A 20,798-nucleotide genomic window follows, 5' to 3' on the forward strand; every position below is an offset into this window, starting at 1 on the left:
CTACAAAAGTACATAAATGCCTTTGACATTACTACTGATTTAATACTCCATATTACTATATTAGTAGTAAACAACAATCATAAAATACTTAAAATTCCTAAAAACTTAGAAGTGAATTAAATTAATCAAGTAGCAAACAAAATAATGACACATTTGAATAGGGCGGTGATGCCCCACATGAGTCGGTCTCACACACTCTATAATCTATATATATATATATATATATATAATCTACCCAACCCTTGATCATTAACATTCTCCTACAATATTTATCTCCCTATATTTTCTCACCATTCTTATTCATCCCATACTATTATTATCTTGGGAGATCCAAGTTCATTCTAGTGTTAGTGTATCGATCGAGATGAATTCATTCAAGTTATTGTACACAGCAATGTTGAGGATTCTAGTATTATTATCTATGTTGAGTGGTTTGTATGTCTCGGGTACCACCTTCACATTAGTAAACAAATGCGACTACACTGTTTGGCCGGGGATACTAGCAGGAGCTAGTAGCCCTAAGTTGGATAGTACCGGGTTTGAGCTCCAACACGGTGGAGCTCGAACCTTCCAGGCTCCCTCGGGTTGGTCGGGTCGGTTTTGGGGTCGGACTGGCTGCAGTTTTGACGACGCAGGTCAAGGCACTTGCGCCACTGGAGACTGCGGGTCCGGAACCGTGGAGTGCAACGGGAGCGGGGCTAAACCACCGGCAACCTTAGCGGAATTCACTTTAAACGGCAGCGGTGGGCAAGATTTCTATGATGTCAGCCTCGTCGACGGCTATAACATCCCGATGATCGTGGAGACGAACGGAGGGTCAGGAGGGTGCGAGACAACAGGGTGCTTGGTGGATCTGAACAGGCGGTGCCCGAATGAGTTAATGGCGGAAGGAGGTGGCGCGTGTAGAAGCGCGTGTGAGGCGTTTGGAACACCGGAGTATTGTTGTAGTGGGGAGTTTGGAACACCAGACAAATGTAAGCCGTCGATGTATTCAGAACTGTTTAAGAACGCGTGTCCAAGGGCATATAGTTACGCGTATGATGATGCGACTAGTACGTTTACTTGCAGCGCTGGGGATTATACCATCACCTTCTGTCCCTCTTCTCCAAGGTACCGCCTCTTTTCCATACATTTCTCCCCTCTCTCTTTTCATTAATCATTACGGAGTACTACCCTCTTGTTGTTATTTTAACAAACAGAGTTTATTTTACAATGAATCGATCGAGTTGCAGTCAAAATATCAAGTTACTAGTAAAAAAAAAAGTTGATTAAAGTTTCAGAAACAAATAAGTCAGGTAAATAAAAGGGGAAAAGGTTTGATCGATCTGAACAACAGAGTTCGTTTTGGTCGTTGGATTATAGAATTTAGACTTTTACTACTATTAGATCAAATTTCGTTTATATCATTATCTGGTGGTATCTTATCTTATGGGGTAATCTAAGACAAAACGTATCAATATAATACGGAGTAGTATTGACTATTGAGTGTATATATGGTGTCGGTGTATTTTTAATTTATGTGTTATACTTGATGTAGTATTTAATTTTGAGGGGCATCATCTTTTCAACTAATAAAATTTGCAATATTTTCTAAATTATTGCAGTCAAAAATCGTCAACGGACAGTTCAACAAGTAACATTGGAGCAACAGGAGGTTCTGCTGGTTCCGGTTCTGATTCCAATACTAGCACAGGATCGGGTACAGATACGGGTACGGGTATGGGTACAGGAACAAGCAGTACAGGTACAGGTACAGGGTCATTGATGGGGGACGGGTCATGGTTAACCGACTTAGCCTCTGGAGACTCTTCAAATACAAGACATCCTACCTTTGGTTTACAATTAGCATTCCTCTTCTTTGTCATCACCTTTTTGCCCACCTCTCTTTTCCAACTGTAGTAGAGAGAAAGGGGATCATCCATTAATTAGTTAGTTCGTTGGGAGGCCTTCAATGGTTGGCAACACAGAATTATTATCTTGAATCGAGATTATCATCAAAATATTTGATCGGGTTGATAACAAGCTAACTTAGTTAGTAAAGTCTTCAATTCAGAGAATATATATATATATATATATATATATATATATATATATATATATATATATATATATATATATATATATATATATATATATATATATATATATATATATAGGACAAGGGATCCTGATTGGGTTCCCGTTTTTGACTCTTTGGAAACTCAAAAGATCCAAGTTAGAATGGATCATCGATCGCCGGATAGTAGGAGGGTATTTGGGCAGACACGTTCATGAACAAGATCGATCAAAGCACGTTATTGGTTAAGCAATATTATTGAACAAGCTTTGAGCTAAAGTTTAAAGCTCTTGCATTATTCAAACAACGTTGTGTTTGACTTGTTAGCGTTCAAACTCTCATTTATAATTGCTTCTTTGTAACCTGTTAATATGGTATAGTAGCTTGTTTATAAGTCGTTACTAACTCATATATGTTTTCATAAGTATAAAAATAATATGTTTCTCTAAAAGAAATATTTACCAAGTATAATTTTAGTTATAAATTTATACATATCATTTGGTGTAATGCTAAAGTCCAATTTTTGTATGGAAGAAAATGTGAAGTTAGGGAATTTAGACTTCATTACCGCAATATTCAATCAAAAAATTTCTATAACTTGTCAATTAGCCAATCAAAATCCTAACTTTTGTCTATTTTAGTTAACATCAATTCGTAGGAGTTCCTTGGGTTTATTTTTACTTAGATCATTACTACGTACGTACATATTAATTTGATTATAAATTTTTAATGCTTTTACCTACCATATTCATATTCAACTTCAAGGTTGAGTTGCGACACTCGTTTAAAGCTCGTTAGATATCGAGTTTGATCTCGAAATGCAAACTAGCTAGTAAATTTAAGTCGATGTCGAGCATGTATTCTCATCAAATAAGTATTTTACTAATTGATCCACCCTCGGAGCAAAACCATTAAAAGATGCAGATGAAATTACATATTTGAAATTTAACTCGTTGGATATGATGTAAAATATTTAAGCTTTCATATATTGTAAAAAGTATGCTTTTAAAAAAAATGATAAGCTCCCATGAAAATGGATCTTGATTCGTCCGAGATGAGATGCTTTAGGAGGAAGAAAAGTGAGGATGTTAAAAGAAAAGATAGATCTATTTTAAGATATGTACGATTGCTCACATTGTTTATAAAGTATTACTCCTATTGAACATAAAGGAACTTGATTCTTTTGCAATGCCAGTTTCATCTGTCTGCCCCTCTTAACTTTGCAGGATTTTGAATCTTAAATCGTACTGTATTACTCCCTCCATTTCTTTTTGATGTATCCATTTCAGATAGTGGGGAGTTTTTAAGAAAATTGGAATCTTGGTTTGTATTGGTATAAGTGTAATGATTGGGTGTAAGAAAAATGATTGTATGTAAGAGATTATAATAAAAAAAGAAGAGAGAAAATAATAAAGAAATAAGGTAAGAGAGAGGAGTGATAATGATGGGTGATAAAGAATGTGAGAGAGTGGGTATATGTGGAAGGGAAAAGAATTAAATAATAGGGGTGGGGAAATTTAGATGGGAATATGGGTAGAATCTTTAGGTATTTTGGTAATTAGATAGAAATGTAAGTGTATTTTAGGATAAAATGTATGTCCAAAAATAGAAACGGATACAACAAAAAGAAACGCTTAAAATGGAAACGGATACAACAAAAAGAAATGGAGGGAATACCTTTTTATCATTCGAGACATAGTTTTCAGTACTCTACTATCCCATCCAACAAAAACTTTTGTGTGTCCCCGATCTACGGTATTTTACTGTACATCCAAATGTAAAAGTGAACCAGACCAAAGATATAAGTGACCTTATTCAAGGACTAAAGTTACCTTACTCAAAGATAAATGTGACATTAACCATTGAAAAAATGCGACCTTAACAATAAACAATAAAATGCCCTGATCAAGGCCCTGTTCTTTAGAGCTGAACTGAACTTAACTTAACTTAACTTAACAGAATATTTTAATAAATAACAAATAATAAATAACAAATAATTAATAATTAATAATTAATAATTAATAATTAATAATTAATAATTAATAATTAATAATTAATAATTAATAATTAATAATTAATAATTAATAATTAATAATTAATAATTAATAATTAATAATTAATAATTAATAATTAATAATAAAAAATGTTAACTACTAACTAAATAATAATTATTAATTAATAACTAAATAACTATTTAATAAATAATAATAATTATCTGTAATTGATTACTCAATAATTACAATAAATGATAAATATTAATAATAATAATAATTCATTTTTAATAACTAATAACTAAATAATTAATAACTAATAATCCGTAACTAATTAATAAATAATAATAAATAATATTAATTATTAATAAATAATTAGTTATAAATAATAATAATAAGTAATATAATAATATAAATATAGATAATAAGTAATATAATAATATAATAATATAAATATAAATAATAATATAAGTAATAATAATAATAATTATTATTATTATTATTATTATTATTATTATTATTATAAATCAAATGCTAACAAAGTCAAAAAAATTACAAAAAGTAAGTGGGAAGCCGAGATACAATCTGAATTATTACAAAAAGTTATTATTATTATTATTATTATTTATTATTAATAATATTATTAAATTAAGTTGAATTGAATTAAACTGAACTGAACTTAATGCTACTGAACTGAACTGGACTGAAGTGAACTAAACTGAACTAAACTGAACTGAACTGAACTGAATGCTCCTGACCTGAACTGAACTGAACTGAATGCCCCTGAACTAAACTGAACTGAATTGAACTGAACTGAACTGAACTGTCAAATAAGTCATGAAGCTGAAATTAAGCCAAAAAGAACAGGGCCCAAGAGTGATATGCTTGTTACAAGTTATAACTATGACCAATACAACACCAACAATGAAAATATACACCAAAACACAAGTGTAATATAAGGAGTAGGCTACGTGGAGTTTGACCCCACACCATGTACAATATTATACATTGCTCTACCATTTGAGCTAATAGCCGTGAAAATAAGGTAACTTATAACTACGATAAAGATAACTTATAACACCAATAAGGGTAACTAAAAGAACATAACAGGTGCGGATAACCTTCCTTTTTTAGGCCGCCACACAATATATTATCGTAAATCGGTCTTTCTGAAAAGTTTGTGCCCATCTAATATCCCAACTTGTTAGATTATCATTTTGTATTACCCTTTTATCATTTGAGACATAGTTTTCAGTACTCTACTGTCTCATCTAAATATCCCATCTAATATCCCAACTTGTTAATTAAATCGTATTGTATTACTCTTTTATCATTCGAGATATAGTTTTCAGTACTCTACTATCCCATCTAATATCCCATCTAATATCCCAACTTGTTAATTAAATCGTACTGTATTACCCTTTTATCATTCGAGACATAGTTTTTGGTACTCTACTATTCCATCTAATATCCTAACTTGTTAGATTGTTCCACGTCGATCAGTTAGGGTAAAGTTTCATTCAAAGTCTAGGATTGATTCACCAGTTAATTTGGGTTCATCAATCATCATCCCACTATTTTTAAATGGAGTATTTCTTTTAGGTTTTTCTTTAGTTTAAGCTTCAATTGATATCAATTAGAAAACCCGAATCATTTAGTTTATTATGGATTAGTATAGTACTCCGTAGCAATTGACAAAATGTCTTGTACGCAAAAGGTGTACAATACATCAAGATCGATAATTTTAACCCAGTTTTTTGTCAGTTTTAATATGTTTTTTATTAACTTTTATATTATAAGGAAAAAGTTGATAGATAAACCCTTTAAATGGTTAAATGATTAATTTTATACGAAGTACATTATTTGTGAATGGTTACTTTGTACATTATTAGACGTTTTGAATGAATAATTTTTATTAAAAAAAATTATCCCTAAAAAATAGTTAACTTTAACTTTTAAGCGTTTTAAATCCGGTTTACAATATTTATTTGAGCGATCAAAGAGTAGCCAAATAATGGAAGTCAACAAGTATAGAGTGAAATTAACAAATAAGATGTCTACAAAGACTAGAATTATTGCCAAAAACTAATTTAAAACACAACAAAGCGATAATATTCCCTCAAAATGATTATACACAATGAAAAGGAGTTGAGGAAAGATACGGAAAAAAAAGAGAGAAATTTGATTCAGTTTTCATTTATTCGTTGTTACTGGAATCTGCAGTTATCTCCACGATAAATCTACATATAATTCCAAATATTAGGGCCGGACATGGGCTGGGCATGGGCTGGTGCAGCACAGGGGCTGGACATGTGCCTTTTCTTGGCCCATTCCAGGCATCACCCACCAAAGCACAAGGGCGTACGGGGAGATAATAGAGTGACAAGTTAACAACTAATGAAGGTACTAACTACTCTAAAGTCTAAACAACTAGAACAGCGCCATATGCAAATGCAAGATACTTTTCATTCCTGTATACACTTGCTTTCGATTTCTGCTCTTTTTCCAAAGAATCTAATAATACAGAAAATTGATTAATAAATACTACAGTCATAAAGGTTTTGAGGGAAGGGTACACATCAAAAATATCTTATGCTAATTTCCAATGAAACATACACCTCTAATCTGCTGGAAAGTCTTCAAGTCCCTTGATTACTCAACTGAGATGTTTCAATGATCTTCAACATACAAGTCGTTACCTGCCAAAACAGCTGAAATGAGCACAACCATTTCCTTCCTAGTTCCCACTACCAACGGTGCGCAACCGCAAGAGTAAAGAACACATTAGCATTCAAGTCAAGTCTTACTGATGAAGTAATTATCTTAACTCATTCAGCAAATTGTACATCTTCTATCTTTTCCGGTCACAACTGTAAATTGCTATTACTAAGTTTCTTCATAAATCCTTAATCAAAGCTCTTCCATCTTTTGTCTTAAGTAAAAATCATGCATTTTTTATTTCTTTTTTTGGGAGCGTAAAATCCTGCATCTTTATTGTTCCTTCTAAAAAGGGATATTATCAGGTTAACCGAAATTCTCAAAATAGCCTCACATCTTGGAATTGCCTATGGTGACCGTAAGATTAATTTTTTCCTACCCAAATTCACATTAGTGGTAATTACAACAACCTAATGTTTTCAAAGAAAATATGTGGATGTCAATTAGCTTTAGTAGGTTAAAGTCTTGGGGTGGTACTAGCCTACTAGGGATCACATCCCGTCTATATGACTTTCCCTCTGCGTCTCTCTTTACACCAAATACTCCATTACAACTAAAATATAAAAGGTGAATGTTTATGGGGAAGGATAGTTATCAGATGTCCCTAAAAAGAAGAAGAATTGAAACAAGAACACCACCACCAAATACAGCCCAGACCCTAGTTGTGGTTATATTGGGGAAACACAAAAAGATGGACAAATAATGACTAGTATTTAAGGGTGCATGCATAAACAATAGGTTAGTCTAACTAACAAGGATAAGTTATGTAGCTGTCTTGATGGATGATTGAAAAGCTTAAGGGTAAAAGGAGTTTAAAAAAGATAACCTATCATTCACTTAAAAGAAGGTGGGAGCAAAAACAAATGACTCCAAAAGTAGTCCAAATTGCTTCCATAAAAAGATGCCCGTCCAGCTGAACTGAACGGTTCTTTACCAACTTGGTATGAATGCAGACACCACCAAGATTAATAGCTAAATAGAGGGAATCAAACGGCCTAACTTTTCCCATGAAGATATAAAGGTATTAGAGATTCTCTCTTTTTTATTATTTTACTTTGGTTCTTAATGAAAGAAGACTGTCCCAGAATTTAGAAAAACAGAGAATCTTGCAAGTTACAGATTTTTAAGAAAAGCTGAAATTTGTAGAAACTGTTGGAAATGCATCAAATTCATAAGGACCAGGGGTCAGGTGGGTTTAGTTAAGAAGTTTTTTGGGGAACTACAGAAAATCCCTATGATTATAGTTCATGCAGTATGATGCCTCTTGAATTCTTTTATTTGCTATTCTTCACACATTATATCTGGTCGAGGATCAGTTTCTCCGAATGGACAGACACATGCAAAGGCTTCTAGTGTGCAAAATTTTATGTCACAGTCAAGGAATATTCCAGAAAGTCAAAAGTTTCCGGGGTATAACAATATTTAAATGGAAAGGAGATGAATAACTAATTATTGCCCTCCTAACCTATTGGCAAACTTTTAGGATGGTGTTTAGGGACAGCCTTGACTAATTAGTGGTGTATGGCATAATAAGAGATGCTTAAGGAATAAGGACCACGACTAAATTAGACAACCATGGTGACTCTTATGCTTATTTTTTAGAGCTCTCTCACACACGGGACAGCCTACTTTAACAGGCATCACTTACTAGCAATACAGCCAAAAAGGCTAAGAACCAAGGAAAAGAGAATAACTTATTCCACTCAAAAATCTAGGAAAAAGAAATTCTCTAAACTCTGAGCAAAGAGAAGAGCGCAGACAATTTGATCTGATAAAAAATGCTTCTAAGACTTCACCGTGAAATTTTGAGCAACAAGGGATAGCAGTGATCTGTCTCATAGTTGGGCCAGGATTGATCACCCTTCATGAGTTCCTGGTGACTCTTCCAAACTCTCTCATTGTATTTCTCAGATATGCAGTAGGTCAAGCCAGCTTCCGTGATCTCCTCCAGAAATTTGTCCAATGAGTCACCCCTTTTGGGACTGAAGAAAATAGCTTCAGAGAAGCCAGAATCTTTCAACAATGATTTCAGAGTTTGAACTAGACCTTTATGAAATTCCTTGAAGAATGTACTGCCAAGACAACAAGAAATAATATAAGTTCAATAAGGACCGTCTGAAAGATTACCACTGTATTGTTGCAAATGTAAAGCACGCATAATCGTAGCATATCAAGATTGTTTTTCATAAGGTGACGAGGAGCACCAAGATAAGAAAATTCTACCAGTCACATAAGCACCCGAAGGGGGGGGGGGGGGGGGGGGGGGGGGGGGGGGAAGACGGCCAATTTTCATAATTATTAAAATAAATACTAAGGCCAAGGTATCAATCAAATGGTATGACTTTCCTCAAAAAAAATTAACCCATGCTTGAACTGCTAAATGCCTAAATTCCATCAATAGATCGACTCCAACTCTGCAAGAGAATAATATGTGCTACCCAAAAAAATTGTCGAATTTTATCCAATTCTATCCACCTATATTGTGATAAACCCATACCTTATTATACACTTTGTCACAGAAAAGGTAACAGGCAGCACGTATAAGGCATATGCCGCATATCTATATCGATGGACCTCAAAGAAAAGAAGACAAGGATTGCATACCAGTCACTTGCAACGATGAAGTCAAATTTATGGGATAATGTTTCAATGTCTTCTTTATTCCAGTGCAATAATTGGGACGTCACAACTGTACTCCCAAAAGCTTCAGAATTGGCAGCTATACTTCGCTGAATATCTGCTTGTTAAGACTTGTAGATTTAAAGATATCCATCAGAACATTAGGTAGACAAAAAGTTAATGATTCATGTAACCATTAATTATTTTCTGACAAAGAAATTTATATTTTTGCAGGGGTTACACACTGAACAGAGTGCATAAGCAGTAGTCAGTACTAGCCAACAAGATGCTAAGATGATCAGGCTTCTTCATGAATTTTCGCTACTTATGAGCCAGCTAGCTGCTGGATGTTGCAGAAGAAACCAAAAGTGAGTTAAGAAAAGATTTATGCTTGTCAGGACAGCTCCACATAGGTCATTATTTTTTGCAACCTCCACGTAGTTTATTGTCAAAATAGACTTTCATTCACAAAATAAAAATTCAGTTTGGAACGTTCTTTTATATGCCAATCATGAAGTTTCTAGAAATAAAGCTTTTGAAAACAAAATCGGTTTCTTACATGAAAAGTAGTACGAGTACCATTTTTGTTTACTTTACTATCTTATACTCCATACAGTATAGTAGTTACACTCATATCTAACCGCCTTTAACACACAATTAAGATAAAGAAAAAATAAATAGAAATTTGAGAAAGATGTAACATCCAACTCAAAGAGGAACATCAATTATTTTCACCTTTGGTTACCTCATGCTTTCCATGCTACATATAGCTCCTTAATAACATGAGGAAATGAAAACAAAGCACATTCTAGACATGGCAGTGCCTACTTTCCCAGTGCCAAAGCCTTGTTAGAATACAGCATATCATCATACGCTCATCTACTTAGTTTGTCTTTTCTTTTTTTCTTTTTTTTTGCCCAAATTTCCTCAGTTACACACCAACAGACAGCAAAACGAGACTGATAAAGTGCTAAAAAAATACCAAATTTGTCAAATAAATATGTAAACACATTCTAGACATTAAAAAATTTAAATAAAACATCAGAATGCACAACGTCAACCTCTACATTACCCCATGCTTCTAAAAGGGCACCTACTTACCTACCCAAGTCGGGATATGAGGTGGAGTATATGCACCCTACAAGTGTGATTCAAAGGATAGGTATCCAAATGTAGAATGCAATTAGTTCAATGCTACCTTTTTATTTTGTTAACTAGAATAACTGGCTCAAATAAGAAGGAAGAATCATCATTCTCCACACACTTCTAAACTACGGATAAACACTATGCATCAACAGTTAATGAATATATGTATAGAGGGCGTAGAAGTACAATTAAGATTAGTGCTTTGATTACAGAAAATCAGTACACATCTCAGAATATTATAATTTAAACATAAAAACAACCAGATGTAGAACCTACATAAACAACCTATTCGCTAGAAAGTAACAGTTGATTACAATGGATAAGCTCATTAAAAGGATACATTCAATTACTTGAGGATTTCCATCTGATATCACAACTTCAGATGCCTCAGAGGCAGCAGCAATAACTAAGCCTCCTAAACCATATCCTGCACCTAGCTCAATAATTGATTTAGACCTGTTTGAACAAAAGAAAACAAATTACTTAGTCAGTATATTTCATACACAGGGACACAGGGTACGAAGAGCAAGTTTAGCTGCAATTAAAAAGAAATATTATCTGAAGAACAGTATATAAGACTATAAGAGTGGCAAGATATTAGATTACCTGAACATGTCTGCATGTGACAAGCAATAATATGAAAGGATTTCCTCTGAAGGCCATGGACCTGAAGAACAGTGACAAACATAATTGGCAAGCATGTAAATACAACTTTCACATGTAAAATGCAGAATCGACTTGGAGTACAAATATTAGCATGCGAACAAATAAATATTTCAAGAAATGCAAACATTACAGAAAGGGAGTCTGAGATTCATAACTTTACAAAATCCCAAAAAATCTAGGCTTACCAGGTAACTGGTTTAAATTTCCAATATTCTAGATCTTTAAACAATAGAGTGCTCTAACTGCCCTTATATTTTTCTTAAGGAAATAAAAATATGATCAGAAGAATATTCACACAATCTACAACAAATGGCACGGAAGTCCTACGAAAGGTTACAGAGTCATACGGGGATTACTTATGCATGTCCATTCTAAATTCAAAACAATCCTAACTGTTAATGAATAATACAGTACGAAATAAGGTTTCTTCTCCGTCTTATCTCGGCGATTAACTTTTTGTGAAAAGACCTAAGATACCTCATTATACTCTCAGGTGAATCTTTAAAGTTAAATAAGGCTTTCTTCACACTCTCATCATCGAATATATAAAACAGGAACTACAATTGAAGGCATGAATCCACCTCATCGTGCACAACATCTGCAATTAGAACAACATCTAACCTAACAGACGAACGCTAGCTAGCTGTAGAAAGAAAACACAATCGAGCAAAGAATAAAGAAGATCATCAATAGCTTCGATGACTTACATACAACACCAGTGTTATCAATGTCATTCTTGTTGCAAATCTCAAAATCAGTGATACTAGCACAGTTGTCTTTCCTTTGACTGTCAAATCAAAATGAACATTTATCAAGCTCAAACAGCACAAAGTTTACATACACAATGCTACTGCCTTATCATAAAAACAGGCAATGCTACTCCATGACTCATGACTAAAGAGCAACTGTTTAGCTATCGATACCATGGATTAGTTAAACACTTAAACGTATCACCAAAATACCCACTAGATTCTATCATGATTACTGCAAAGTAACAAGTGAATCAATGCATTTTCAATCTACGTTTACGTTATTTATATTGAAACCTATCATGATTACTGCAAAGTAACAAGTGAATCAATGCATTTTCAATCTACGTTTACGTTATTTATATTGAAACCTTGGCAAAATTATACAAATTTTCACCAAGGGTTCAGTTACGGCTATGCATTACCTAGTATTGACATACAACAAATTCACTTTAAGCTTTAGTATGCGGAATGGGTACGGGAGCACAATTCACTACCTAATTTTGCTATTAGTCAAAATGTGTTCCACCATACCAATTCGGACATACAAATTGTTACGATTTTGGATAGTAATACGTGAGGGGATTAGCTAATTAGGAAATAAAACAAGATTGCTTCACATCCAACAGGTACAGCAGTAACATTGTATCATTTCTTCATCACCAAACATAAAAAACCCAATAAAATATGTACATAATAGAAGCAAACAAAACAAAATGGTATAAAAATTACTGTAAAACTGAAGGTAGGAAGATCAGAAGCTCACTAAAGAAAGAGATTAGAAGCAGCAATCGAAGTGGGTAAAGAATAGCAATAGCAAGCATCCATTGTTAAACCCTGAACCTCGGTGCTGGAAATTTGGTGAAGATGACATGGGATCAAATTAAAGCTTTGATTTCCTTTTCCCTTTCTGGAAATACGGTTGATGATTTCTCGTGATTCAGATTTTGCGTCTGCAAAAAAGTTCCAAGGGAAAATTAAGAAACTATAGTACTCGCTTATTATTACTACGAGCTAAAAGAGAAATACCTGATTGAGAAGGAGGACGAGAAAGAAGGGCATTACGAAGAATTTTCCATCTCAAAGTGGAAGGTTTGGAAAGTTGTTCATCACCTTCTTCCATTGTTCAGGATTACCACTTTCTTCGACTCTCCTTTGCTTCTTTGACTTTACGGTTCCATTGTTCTGTATTGGGAATTTGGGATTAACGGGGTAATACTAATTTGCAATTGTTTCTGTATACACACACAAGGGTCGGGTCGCACAGGAAAGGTATCATTATTCGACGTCCTCATTCGTTAAAAACGCCCGCGTATTTTATATGAAATGACATTCGTGCCCTTATATAATCTACCCCACCCTATAACCATCTCCACCACCGTATCCACCACCATCACTACACCACTATCTCCACCACCTTATCTTGGGCGGCAGTCGCACAATAATAAAAATATATATATATATTTTTACGCCTGTGTTAAATTTTAAATAAAAAGAATTATTTCTTTAAAATTTTGTTTACATTTAAATAATTTTGAGATTCTTTAAAAATTATGAATATTTAGAATTAGTATTAAAACAAAATTTAAAAAATCAATTCAATTTTATTTTATTTTTAGAAATTTTAGAATTAGTTAAAAAAAGCATTTAAAAATTCAATTCAGTTTTTTTTTTAAATGCAAACTGCCGCCCGGAATTGGCGGCCGGGCCATGGTCGTAACGCCTTGGAATAGCGGCGTCGGCCATGGTTCAGCCGCCCAAGATCTGCGTGTCAACCATGGTCGCCGCCGCTAATCCAAGGCGTTACGACCATGGCTCGGCCGCCAATTCCGGGCGGCACGACCAATTTAAATAAATAAATAAATAATTGCAGAATCAGGGCGGCAGTTGCGGAGGAGGAGTTTGGGTGCAGAGGCAGAGGCGCAGCGGCAGGGATGCGGCGGTGGTGCGGTGTGTGTAGTATGCAGTGGTGCTGTGGTGGTGCGGTGGTGCGGTGTGTGCAGTGGTGCGGAGTGTGCAGTGGTTGCGACAGTGGTGCGATGTGCGACAGTGGTGCGATGTGTGCAGTGGTGCGATGTGTGCAGTGGTGCGGCGGTGATGTGGTGTGTGGCAGTGGTGCGGCGGTGATGTGGTGTGTGGCAGTGGTGCGGCGGTGATGTGGTGTGTGCATTGGTGCGGCGGTGGTTTGGTTGTTGACGGCAGGTATGGGTTGTAATTTTCTAATTTGATGTTCTGAACGTGGGGTTGAGGGGAGGGGGGAAAGGGAGGGAGAGGGGGTTTATTTTTACAAGGGTAATGACGTACTTTCACTATAAAAATGAGGGCATTTTTAGCGGAATAAGACGTCGAATAAAAACCCCCAAAGGCTATGCTATAAGTGATTTGTGTATTATTTTCTCTGTCCCCAAATGTTCTTTCCGTTTTTATTTTTGGTGTTTCTAAATATCATTTTCAGTTGTAATCTTTAAAAAAGTTTTGTGTTATTACATTTAAACTTGAAATACAAAAGGTCTTGAACGCACAAGGTGTACAATAAATTTATCGTACACTAAGATAACTTTTACTCATTTTTTTGTAACTTTAACCTAGTTTGATTAACTTTTTTATTAGTAAAAAAAAGTTGATAGATAAACATTTAAATGATTAATTTTATACATTATTAGTGATTTTGAAGAAATAAGTTTTATTAAAATGAAAAAAATTCACTAAAAATAGATAACTTTTAAGCATGTTGAGTTAACTTTTACTCTGGTGTACAATATTTATTGTACAACCCTTGTAAATAAGAATTTGTGCTTGCAATAACATGTAAAAAATATAATATAAATGTGACGGTGCGAATATAAGAAACATCCAAGTTAGATAGAGTCAAACGCATATAAACAGATTAATTAAAATGGTAAAATTTATTTAAGGGGTTAGATTGATTAAGATGCTTCTTTGGGCTTTTCCTATTGGGTAGGTTGTCATTATATTTTCTAATCTATAAGTGTGGAAGGTATTTTAGTAATTTAAAGGGTACACCAAAAGTGAATTTACTAAAATAACCTCACATCTTCACTTATATAATAGAAATATTTGACATCTTTTTACCAAAATACCCTAATATCCCTTTTTAATTACCTAAAATTCTTAAGATTCTACCCAATTCTTCCCTAAATTTCTCCACCTTTCTTATTTTATTCATTCACCCTTCCCCATTCACTCACCCTCCCACTCTTTTTCAACCGTCCTTATCGCTCCCTCTCTCTTCATTTCTCTCCTTCTTCCTCTCACTCCTCGAAAACCTCTCTGATTTATTAAGAACTCTAAATGTTATTTATTTCTCTCCTTTTTCCTCTCACGTTTTTCTCTCTCTCCTCCAAAATCTCTCTGACCACCGCTACCACCACCACCACAACCACACCTGCGCCGCCACCGCCGCCACCACCACCCTTCGAAAAAAACTCTAGATCAAGAATTTTAAACTCCTTCAAATATGTATTATGGCTTTAGATGGTGAAATTCGACCATGAAAGCTCTAGATCTAGAGATTTCATGGTCGGATTTAACCTCTAAATCCTCAAAAATCGTGGATTAATGGGTGAACTTTGATGGCGGCGATGAAATCGAACGAGGTAATTTCTGGGTCATTATTTCTGGGTAATTTTGCTTTGGAAAATTTTAGATCTTATTTGCTTGGCACTCATGTGATTGTATATTCTGATCACGCAGCTCTTAAATTTTTGTTGAAAAAGAAAGAGTCAAAACCTAGATTGCTTTGATGGATGCTTTTGCTGCAAGAATTTGACCTTGAAATAAGGGATAAAAAGGGTGGTTGCTGACCACTTAAGTAGGATTGTTCCTAGAGATGATTGGCCGTTAATGACCGAGTTCTTTCCTGATGAACAATTACTTTCTTTATGTCGTATTGATACTCCTTGGTATGCTGATATGGTGAATTACTTAGTCACTAGAACATTTTCTCCTATATTATCTAGAGCTCAAAAGGAAAAGATCAAATTTGAGTCTAAATACTACTTCTGGGATGATCCATATTTATGAAAATCTTGTTCTGACTTATAATCAGGAGATGTATAGATAAACCTGAATATGCTTCTATTCTTCATTTTTGTCATAATCTTGAAAGTGGGGGACATTTTGGTCCTCAAAGGACTGCGTATAAAGTCCTTCAGTGTGGTTTTTATTGGCCTACGTTGTTTAAAGATGCTTATACTTTTGTTAAGTCCTGTGAACCATGTCAAAAACAGGTAATATCTCAAAGAGGAATGAAATGCCACAACATGGAATTATAGTTTGTGAAATATTTGATGTATGGGGCATTGATTTTATGGGTCCCTTCCCCTCATCCTTTGGTAATCTTTACATTGTTCTTGTTGTGGACTATGTGTCTAAATGGGTGGAGGCTATTGCCACCATAACTGATGATGCTAAGACTGTTGTTAAGTTTGTTAAGAGTTACATTTTTAATAGGTTAGGCATGCCAAAGGCCATAAGTAGTGATAGGGGAACTCATTTTTGCAATAAAACTTTTGGTGCTTTCTTGAGAAATTTCATGTGACACATAGAGTAGCAACTGCTTATCACCCTCAAACAAACGGTCAAAATGAGGTGTCTAATCGGGAAATCAAATCAATATTTGAAAAAAATGGTGAGCCCTAATAGGAAGGACTGGAGCCTTAGGCTAGATGACGCATTATGGGCCTATAGGACAGCTTACAAAACTCCTTTAGGGATGTCACCATATCGACTTGTTTTTTGGAAAGGTTGTCATTTACCTGTGGAAATCGAGCATAAGTCTTATTGGGATGTTAAGCAATGTAATATGAATTATGATTTGGCTGGGAAGCAGAGAAAACTAGTTTGCAAGAGCTTGAAGAAATCAGATTAGAGGCTTATGAAAATGCTCAGATTGGGATCACATTGAGTTTGGGTCCCTCCTAAGGGATACCCCTACCTCATCTTTTGCGGATAATCTCCGATGGGTGGCTGGAAAATTACCCAAGGACAAGCTTCGCACCTATGCCTCTCTAGCGTGGGCTGCTTGGTTCTGTCGAAACCGAGCTTGATTTGAGCCCTCTGCCACAATTGATGCGGTGTCTACGACAATGGGTTTTGTGAAGAATAATGAGGACTATGAGATGTACAAAGCAAAGGTATGTGTAAGTGGGAAACCCCCTCCTTACGTATCAACTATTGCGTGGCATCCTCCACCACAACACTCTTACAAGATTAATGTTGATGCACATGTGAGGGAGGATGTAGGGGTGTCTTTTGGAGTATCAATTCGGAACAATGAGGGTCAGTGGTAGTGGCTGCAGTGAAGAAAAGTAACGCGAGGTGGCAACCGGAAATGGCAGAAGCAGGAGCCGCAAGGTTCGGACTAGAAGTGGCACGAAGGCTGGGGTTTGATAGAGTTGTCCTAGAGTCCGACGCAACAACAATGGTGAAGGCGGTACACCAAAGAATAGAGGGGGATGCCCCTATCTTCTTAATCTTCGATGATATTGTAAACTTGAGTAATATGTTTACCTCTTTCTCATGTACTCATGTTAGACGGGCGGGAAATACGGTAGCTCACACTATAGCTAGATGGGATACCGGTAACCATTCAGAACGTATTTGTATGAAATCGTTCCCCCAAAGTATTCAAACTTTGTCGGAACTAGACATGATTTAATGAAATCCGCTTGATCTTTCCCTAAAAAAAAATGCTCAGATTTACAAAGACAAGACTAAGGCATTTCATGATAAAAGGATAGTCAAAACTACTTTTTCTGTAGGACAAAAAGTTCTTTGTATACAATGCTCGTTTGAAATTATTCCATAGCAAACTTCGATCTAGATGGCTTGGTCCCTTTGTTATTACTAATATCTTTGATCATGGTGCAGTTGAGATTAAAAGTGTGGATTCTGGTAAAGTATTCCAGGTGAATGGTCACAGATTAAAAGCATTCTATGAGTATGAACAAGCAGGGATGATTGAAGAAATAAAGCTTTCAAAAGACTGAAGAATGTTATACGTCGAGCCAACGTCGGGAAATAGAGGCGCTGCTTTGGAGGCAACCCAAGGCTTAGAGCTATTTATTTTCATTTTCCTATAATTTCAATTTTTTGTTTTTGTTTTTGTTTTCTTTTTCTCAGCTTTATTTAATAACTTAGTTTTTATTTTTTGTGATTTTCTAGTACAGGTAGACCGAAAACAAAAGGGACATGATCCCGCTTGCACCTGATGCTATTTTGTTTATTCTGTCCACATATTTGTTAAGGTCGTTTTAAACTCTCACACAATGCAACCACCTAACTTCTGAAATCTGTGATGCCATTATCTTTGGGCATGCTATGATTTTGCTGAACAACACGATTCTCATCAGACCTCTAATACAACTTCACACCGAATCTGCATATCTTGTTTTCTTCTGGCACCTCCAATAAACCAGCTAAGTCTCTTTTGACCTTTCTACATTTTTTCTTTCCATTTGGGACAATGCAAAGTTTCAGTGTGGGGGGGGGGTGGTTAGAAATCATCATTTTTAAAACGAACTGCTGTCAAATTTTAAGTAAAAGTGTCTCCATCATATTTAAGCATACTCTGTTGTACTTGTGACATAGGAAAATAAATGTTGGTTCTTTTGATTTTCAAACCAAATGATTGATAAGTGAAAAAAAGAAGAAAAAGAAAGGGGTTTATGGTTTTGTCACAAACTAGCTTGCATTGGATCATTATGAATGGTATTAAAGATTGCATAAACCCCTCTTTGACATGGTTTGTGTTGCTTGGTTTCGCTTTCCCTTTGTGCGATGAAACCCGAAATGGAGGGCCACGAACCTCGTAAGACTCACTTCTTTATTTTCCTCCTTATTGATCGCCCAAATTGGGACTTGCATTTTAGCTTCCCGAGATCGATGACCAAAGTGTAGGGGAGAAGTGTTTGAGGCATTTTTTTTATTTATATAATTAGAGCTTCCAGAATATCTAGGCCTTTTGTTATTTATTGTATTCACAAAAAATCCATTTGCTTAGCCCTGTTGAGCGTTAAACCTTTCTTGGCAAACCGTACATGAGTACAAGCCTATGGCCTATACCCGAGCTTAGCTAAATGGAGAACTGTTATTCGAGTTTTCTTATAATTGTGTTGTTTGGGAGATTATGGAAAAAGTTGTTATTCTTGGAAAAAAAACATAAAAAAACAAAAAAAACAAAAAAAAGAAGAAGAAAAGGAAATGAATAGAAAGAATATTCATTGGGATGATGTGTTGATTTTTCTGGGTTGATGTTCGAATTTTCTGGGTTGATGTTTCGAATTTTCTGGGTTGATCTTTATTTCTGGGTTCATGCATGTTTCGAATTATAGGGTTGAATTTCTTGAATTTTTTTGCTGAATTTTATTGAACTTTTGTTGAATAATATTCTACACAGAAATCGCCGAACTTTCGCTGAATGTTATTGATTTTTTGTTGAATTTTCGCTGAATTTTTGTTGAATAGTCTACACGGAATTAATCTCCGAGTTTTGTTGAATTTTTTTGATTAATCTCTAATTTTCGTTGAATTGTTGTTGAATTGTTGTTGAATTTTTGTTGAATAATTCAGATGAAATGATTTGATTTCTGGTTCGGATGCGTGTGAATTGGAGGTGAATTCGTGTGAATTGGATCATTGGATGCTCATTGGCATATTTCAAGTGACGAGGGTCCCACATCCCATTTAATCTGATTTTTTGTTATTACTAATCAATTATCTTCACTTTCCCTTTTTTCTTTATTATTTTCTCTCTTTACTTTATTCCTAAAAAAAGAATCTCTTGCACACAATCATTACACTTATACCCAAACAAACCAATATTGTAGTTTTCTTAATTCCCACCACGATTCCAACTGGGAACAACATAAAGGAACAGAGGGAGTAGAATGAACTTTACTATGGTTTTCATTCTTTTAATATCCATACTGATTAGTACTATCTCCGTTTCATAAAGATCTTTACGGTTACTATTTGCACAAATATTAAGACAAAAATGGAAAAGTTGGTTGAATTAATAAAATATGAATGAAGTAAGAGAAATGTGTGAAAAAGTGAGTGGGTGTGAAAAAAAAGAATAAAGTAAGAAAAAGTGAGTGATTGAAAAATGGTAAACATTGAGGGGTAAGAAAGGCAAGGTAGTAAATTTTCTTGTCAAAAAAAAAAAGAATAAAACATAGTGTAAAGAACATTAAGAAACAGACTAAAACGAAAAGTGTAAAGACCATTTTGAAACAGAGGTGGTATGATATTAGCCTACCAATACATTATAAATAGTCTCAATACGAGTAAGTTGTGGTATTGGTTTGACCTAATCTTTATTAGTTCTAAAAAAATGTTATATTGGGTGACTCGTGTCCAAAAGTCAATTGACGTTTAAAAAATCTTTGGATCTCATAGGATATGCATTTTGTTTTCGAGTAGAGATCTTATTTACTTTTAATTCGATTTAGAACATTACGAAAAGAAGGTAAAGTAGGAAAAAGTTGTTGAAAAAGAAAATTATTTCATTATAGAGGGCTCATGAATGATCCAACCCAAACTACTCACTCCGTCCCTTCTTTATTCCCCCATTATATAGCATGTTGCACTTTATTAAGATTTGGGTTTACATTGTGCACATGGGTAGAGAAAGGGGATCGTGAGGAGAGAGACAGAGAGAGGGCAAGTGGAAAAGGTTACCATTTACGGCATGGGACAAACTTAAAGGGACATCCCTAAACGAAACATGTGGCAATAAAAAATGGACGGAGGTCGTATCATTTTTCGCTTTTATAATAAATTGCCAAAATGTCAAATACAAGTCATACAACCGGCTAGTGATTTAAGTTT

General features: G+C 34.9%; 3 protein-coding genes across 4 annotated transcripts; 2 read left to right on the plus strand and 1 right to left on the minus strand.

Moving 5' to 3' along the window:
- Positions 1–236: 236 nt before the first annotated feature.
- Positions 237–2,050, plus strand: LOC110801207 (thaumatin-like protein 1). The gene is made up of 2 exons (XM_022006537.2): positions 237–1,110; positions 1,605–2,050. The coding sequence occupies exons 1-2, from the start codon at positions 365–367 to the stop codon at positions 1,897–1,899; spliced, it is 1,041 nt and encodes a 346-aa protein (XP_021862229.1). The 5' UTR covers positions 237–364; the 3' UTR covers positions 1,900–2,050.
- Positions 2,051–6,493: 4,443 nt separating this feature from the next.
- LOC110801204 (calmodulin-lysine N-methyltransferase) lies at positions 6,494–13,159 on the minus strand. Of its 2 annotated transcripts, none has more exons than XM_022006535.2 (8): positions 12,975–13,159; positions 12,712–12,898; positions 11,904–11,983; positions 11,137–11,197; positions 10,871–10,986; positions 9,370–9,484; positions 8,562–8,837; positions 6,494–6,746 (listed from the first exon to the last, which is right to left on the minus strand). In XM_022006535.2, exons 1-8 carry the CDS (start codon positions 13,066–13,068, stop codon positions 6,743–6,745), a joined length of 933 nt encoding a protein of 310 aa, XP_021862227.1. In that variant the 5' UTR covers positions 13,069–13,159; the 3' UTR covers positions 6,494–6,742. The 2 variants fall into 2 exon arrangements, with proteins under 2 accessions (XP_021862227.1, XP_021862226.1); XM_022006534.2 differs by having other exon boundaries at positions 9,370–9,502.
- A 2,650-nt stretch (positions 13,160–15,809) lies between these two features.
- Positions 15,810–16,506, plus strand: LOC110801213 (uncharacterized). Its single transcript, XM_022006542.1, has 3 exons — positions 15,810–15,868; positions 16,015–16,124; positions 16,196–16,506. The coding sequence occupies exons 1-3, from the start codon at positions 15,810–15,812 to the stop codon at positions 16,504–16,506; spliced, it is 480 nt and encodes a 159-aa protein (XP_021862234.1).
- The last annotated feature ends 4,292 nt before the right edge of the window (positions 16,507–20,798 follow it).

This window comes from Spinacia oleracea, chromosome 3, assembly GCF_020520425.1.
Source record: "Spinacia oleracea cultivar Varoflay chromosome 3, BTI_SOV_V1, whole genome shotgun sequence".
Lineage (NCBI taxonomy): Eukaryota > Viridiplantae > Streptophyta > Magnoliopsida > Caryophyllales > Amaranthaceae > Spinacia > Spinacia oleracea.

Excerpts from the sequence above, each read along its gene's own strand:
- LOC110801207 (XM_022006537.2), top strand. The coding sequence starts at position 365 with ATGAATTCATTCAAGTTATTGTACACAGCAATGTTGAGGATTCTAGTA. Across the intron at positions 1,111-1,604 it reads TTCTGTCCCTCTTCTCCAAG|TCAAAAATCGTCAACGGACA; the intron begins GTACCGCCTCTT and ends AAATTATTGCAG.
- LOC110801204 (XM_022006534.2), bottom strand. The coding sequence starts at position 13,068 with ATGGAAGAAGGTGATGAACAACTTTCCAAACCTTCCACTTTGAGATGG. Across the intron at positions 10,987-11,136 it reads TCACATGCAGACATGTTCAG|GTCTAAATCAATTATTGAGC; the intron begins GTAATCTAATAT and ends TTGTTCAAACAG. Across the intron at positions 8,838-9,369 it reads TTCATCGTTGCAAGTGACTG|TACATTCTTCAAGGAATTTC; the intron begins GTATGCAATCCT and ends TTGTCTTGGCAG.
- LOC110801213 (XM_022006542.1), top strand. The coding sequence starts at position 15,810 with ATGACCGAGTTCTTTCCTGATGAACAATTACTTTCTTTATGTCGTATT. Across the intron at positions 15,869-16,014 it reads TGTCGTATTGATACTCCTTG|GAGATGTATAGATAAACCTG; the intron begins GTATGCTGATAT and ends ACTTATAATCAG. Across the intron at positions 16,125-16,195 it reads GTATAAAGTCCTTCAGTGTG|GTAATATCTCAAAGAGGAAT; the intron begins GTTTTTATTGGC and ends TGTCAAAAACAG.